At 58.0% G+C, this 4,481-nt stretch overlaps 1 protein-coding gene across 1 annotated transcript in view; it reads left to right on the top strand.

Moving 5' to 3' along the window:
* Positions 1-681: 681 nt before the first annotated feature.
* Positions 682-4,481, top strand: part of IL17RA (interleukin 17 receptor A) — a 37,720-nt gene continuing 33,920 nt past the window's right edge. The window contains exon 1 of the mRNA XM_017518597.2: positions 682-961. Within this exon, the coding sequence (XP_017374086.1) occupies positions 824-961 (138 nt within the window). The 5' untranslated portion in view covers positions 682-823. The remainder of the gene's footprint in view (positions 962-4,481) is intronic.

Genomic DNA, 4,481 nt, shown 5'->3' on the forward strand with positions numbered 1-4,481 from the left:
GGAGTTCGAGACCAAGACGGCGAAACCCTATCTCTACTAAAAACACAAAAATTAGCCGGGCCTGGTGGCACGTGCCCGTAGCCCCAGCTGCTCGGGAGGCTGAGGCGGGAGAGAGAATAGCTTAAACCCAGGAGGCGGAGGCTGCAGGGAGCCGAGATCGCGCCACTGCACTCCAGCCTGGGCAACAAGAGTGAAACTCTGTCTCAAAATTAATAATAAAAATAAAAGGACAGGGAGTAAGAAAATGGACTTCCTGAAATTCCAAGTTGGGATTTGACGTCCAGTGGCCCAGGAAAGAAACATGAACTCTGAACGGGTCCAAGAGTCAAGAGAATCGGGGCGGAGGGTTAAAATCGGGTTTGCCAGCCGCACGGCCAGGGCGGAGGGTGCGTGCGAGGGCGGGCAAGGCTTTGGCGGGAGTTGAAGCTATCCTGGAGCGGGCTCACCTGGGGGCGGGACGGGCCAGGCAGGGGAGCAGCGGGAGGAGCGCACCGGGGGCGCGCGGCTGGGGAGGGCCGCGGAGGGGCGCTGGGAGGAGGGGCGCAGGGGCGAACCGGGGAGGCCCCGCCCAGCCTAAGCCCCGCCCCTCCTCAGCCTGAGGCCCTCCCCGCCCCAGCCTGAGCCCCTCCCCGCCCCAGCCTGAGCCCCGCCCCCAGCATTAGCCCCTCCCCTCCGCTGACCCGGCCCGCCCCTGGGCCCGGGCTGGAAGCCGGAAGCGAGCTGAGTGGAGCCCACTCGAACTTCCCCGCGGAAGGGAAAGCCCCAGAACGATCGCTCGCTGCGCCCCCAGCCGGGCCGAGCCCTCCGCGACGCCACCGGGGCCATGGGGGCCGCACGCAGCCCGCCGCCCGCCGTCCCGGGGCCCCAGCTGGGGCTGCTGCTGCTGTTCCTGGGCGTGCTGGCCCCAGGTGGCGCCTCCCTGCGACTCCTGGACCACCCGGCGCTGGTCTGCTCCCAGCCGGTGAGACTACGCTGGGGGCGCGGCCGCCGCAGGGGTGCTGCGGGAGCGGGGCAGGGTCGCCGCGGGAGCGGGGCAGGGTCGCCGGAGGCGCGGCTGGCCGGGACTACTGCCGGGCTGGGGAGGCAGGAAGGCCGCGCGGCGGCTCAGAGGGGCTCCGAGGCTCGGGCGCGGATACCGCGGCGCCTGGGCGGGCCGTCGGAGCTGCGGTGGGGACTAGGGGTGAGGAGGCGGCACACCGCTCGGCGCGTGCGGCACCACAGGCCTGCCGTCGGGACTGGGGCGCCAGTGACACCCCGCCCGGGCCGCGGAGGTCGGGGAAGGAGGCCGCGGCGCGGGGCCCGGCTGCAGGGGCGGGCAGGGCTGGCGCAAACACGCTGTGGGGAAGGGCCCGGGAGGAGACCGGCCAGGTCTGGACCCGGCTCCACGCCGTGCGCCCTGCACGTCCCCCGGCGGGGCACGGCCGGCCCTCGGGAGGCCCTTCGCGCCCTTGGGAGCTGCCCTCAGGCCCTGCCCTTCGTGCCGCCGACGGAGCCGGGCGAGCCCACGGCGGCCGTACGGAGGTGAGCGCCCTCAGCCGCGCCCCCCAGAGGGACCCCGGGTTCGCAGAGCCGCCGGGGCACGCGTTTCGGGTAGAGCTGTGCTGAGGCTGGCTGAGGGCCACCTGCCCAGGGGCGCGAAGCCCTGAGTATGAGCGGATGGTTCATAAGACGGCCCCCGTCTCTCCTCTCCCACCCCCGACTACCACCACCGGAGTCTGGGAACCCGCTGGGCGCGCGTTGGGAGGACAGCAAGTTTGTAGCTGTCAAGATGTAGCCCCGCAGCGCTCACAGGAAGTGACCCACCCACCTGCCAGGTAGTGGCCTTTCTGTGAGACAGAACCATCTTTAAGGAAAAAAAAAAAAAAAACAGCAAAATGCTGTGTCCCTCCACAGTATACTCTCTTCTCCCCCGCACCCCCAAGCTCTCCTCTTTCCTCCCCTCCACCACCACCGCTGACCCCAGGGAATAATGCTCAGTATCTGAGTCAGAGGATGTGAAACAAAGGGATATTTCTCCTTATCTAATTTTGTGGAGGATTTACCAAAAGAGGGTGGAGGATGAGTGACTATTTCGCAGGAAAAAAAAAAAAAAGATGTTTTTAAGGTGAATGGTGTGGAGAAATGTCCTGTGACTTCCACTGATGGGCAAAGCGGGGAGAATTCTGCTCAGCTGGTCCCTCCTGCAGGCTGTGTAGGAACTGTTCTGATATGAAGGGTTCATGTGCCTGGATTGACAGCCATTGGTCAGGTGCCTGCAGAGTACAGGGTGCAATGCTGGGAACTGGAACTATAAAGATGGGGACCCTAATGTCCAGAGACCTAACTTGGAACCCTAGAGACCTCCCTAGGGGAGGAACAAGGCTTGAAGTTAGGAACTGGATAGCAAGGCAGCCTGTACCAAGCTGCTTGCACAACTGCTAAGTGTACAGAATTCCAGGCAAAAGAAAAATGACTTCCAGCTGGGGTGTCCATGGAAAAGTCATTTGGGCAGCCCTGTAGGAGTCACAGGAGCATTCCAGGTGATGGAAAAGGCCTGAGCCACAGCCCTTAGGTGGGACAGGGTATGGTGTGCGGCCAGAACGGAGGGTCTGACCCTGAGAAGAGATGCCGGAAGTGGGAACGGGACTCCCCTGTGTGTGGTGTGGGAGCTGGGCTGTTTCACTGCACAGTGAAGCAACTGCCAGTCAGGAGCAGAAGCACAGCCTGGCTACGGGGAGGACTGGAGAGCGACGTTTACTGTTCGTATTTATCTGCAGTCTCTCGTTCTCGTCCTTCCTCTCACACCATTCTGCATTCACCTGGTTCACAGACAGCTCATCTCCAGGGACAGACGGTTCTGGGCTCCACTGACTAATTCTTTTAAAAAGAAAGAAAACGGGCCGGGCGCGGTGGCTCACGCCTGGAATCCCAGCACTTTGGGTGACCGAGGTGGGCGGATCACAAGGTCAAGAGATGGAGACCATCCTGGCCAACATAGTGAAACCCTGTCTCTACTAAAATACAAAAGTTAGCTGGGCGTGGTGGCGCCCGCCTGTAGTTCCAGCTACTCGGGAGGCTGAGGCAGGAGAATTGCCTGAACTCAGGAGGCGGAGATTGCAGTCAGCAGAGATCGCACCACTCTCCAGCCTGGCGCCTGGCGACAGAGTGAGACTCTGTCTCAAAAAAGGAAAGAGAGAAAAAGAAAGAGAGAAGAAAGAGAGAAAGAGAGAGAGAGGAAAGAAAGAAAGAGGAAGGAAGGAAGGAAAAGAAGAAAGAAAGAAAGAGAAAAAAAAGAAAGAAAGAAAGAAAGAAAGAAAGAAAGAAAGAAAGAAAGAAAGAAAGAAAAAGAAAGAAAGAAAGAAAGAAAGAAAGAAAGAAAGAAAACACACCCCTCAAATTTCTCTCCCTCACTGGTGTTTTAGTGGATGCAATGCGATGTAGTGAGGGGAGGGAAGGCCACAGAGGTGGTCCCCGGAGGACCTGGATTTGCATGCGACTTTGCACTTACTGTCTCTGCAGTCTTGAGCTTTCAGGCTGACTGGGCCTGGGTTCCCTCATTTCCGCAAAGGCAGGACTGGGTGAGCCTTCTCAAAGTAAGCCCATGCCACTTTCCATAATATAAGTGTCTGTCCAAAGCCCAGTTAGACTTAGCCCTCCATGACTATCCTCAGACAGGAAGGCGGCTTCTGCACACCTGTTCTGTTCCTAGCTCAGTGCCGATGCACAGGATGCAGGGGCTTGATCAATATGTGTTGACTGAATAAAAACGGTCAGCTACGCTTGGAAAGTAGTGGCAGGCTGAGACCCACCTTAGCACTGGTGCCAGCTGCCTGGGGTTAACACATCAAAACCCAAAAGACTGATTTCCCTGCAGAAATCAATACAGGAGAAACCATCAATAATTGCATTTCCCTGTGCATTTCCTTGTGGTAAGCCCTGCCCCCTGCCTAGGCTTCATGCAGGTTTCCCATGACCGCCAGCCTGGAGGAACGCCCATAGGAAAGACAGCAGCAACTTAAGAGTTGGCCAGGGTGAATGTTAACACATAAGTTCACAGACAGGATGTGTGTTTCATTACAGTCTTTTTTCCTGAGCATTCGCGGTTTTGACTTGTGGTTGTAGAACAAGTGCTCAGTTAAACCCCTCTATCTTCTGCTTGCCAGAAGCCACTTTCATCATGCCAGTCTTCCAAAGTCCACAAAGTTGTGTTCTTTGTGCCAGACACTGTACCAGTGGTTCCCAAGTATCCCTTCATCCCATGCTCACAACAGCTCACAAGGTTGGCAGGATGAACCTGCTTTTGAGAGGCTGGGTGGTTGGCCCAATGTCGCACAGCTAGTAAGTGCTAAGCTGAGAATGACAGCAGGCTGTGCTTGTAAGTTCAAAGCCCACTTTCTGTCTCAGGCACTCAGTGGTGTTCACTGAATGCACTGAATTGAATAAAATCTTTCATTTCTTCCTCTTTTTTTTTTTTTTTTTTGAGACGGAGTTTCGCTCTTGTT

Source organism: Cebus imitator, unplaced genomic scaffold (assembly GCF_001604975.1).
Source record: "Cebus imitator isolate Cc_AM_T3 unplaced genomic scaffold, Cebus_imitator-1.0 Scaffold689, whole genome shotgun sequence".
Taxonomy (NCBI): Eukaryota; Metazoa; Chordata; class Mammalia; order Primates; family Cebidae; genus Cebus; species Cebus imitator.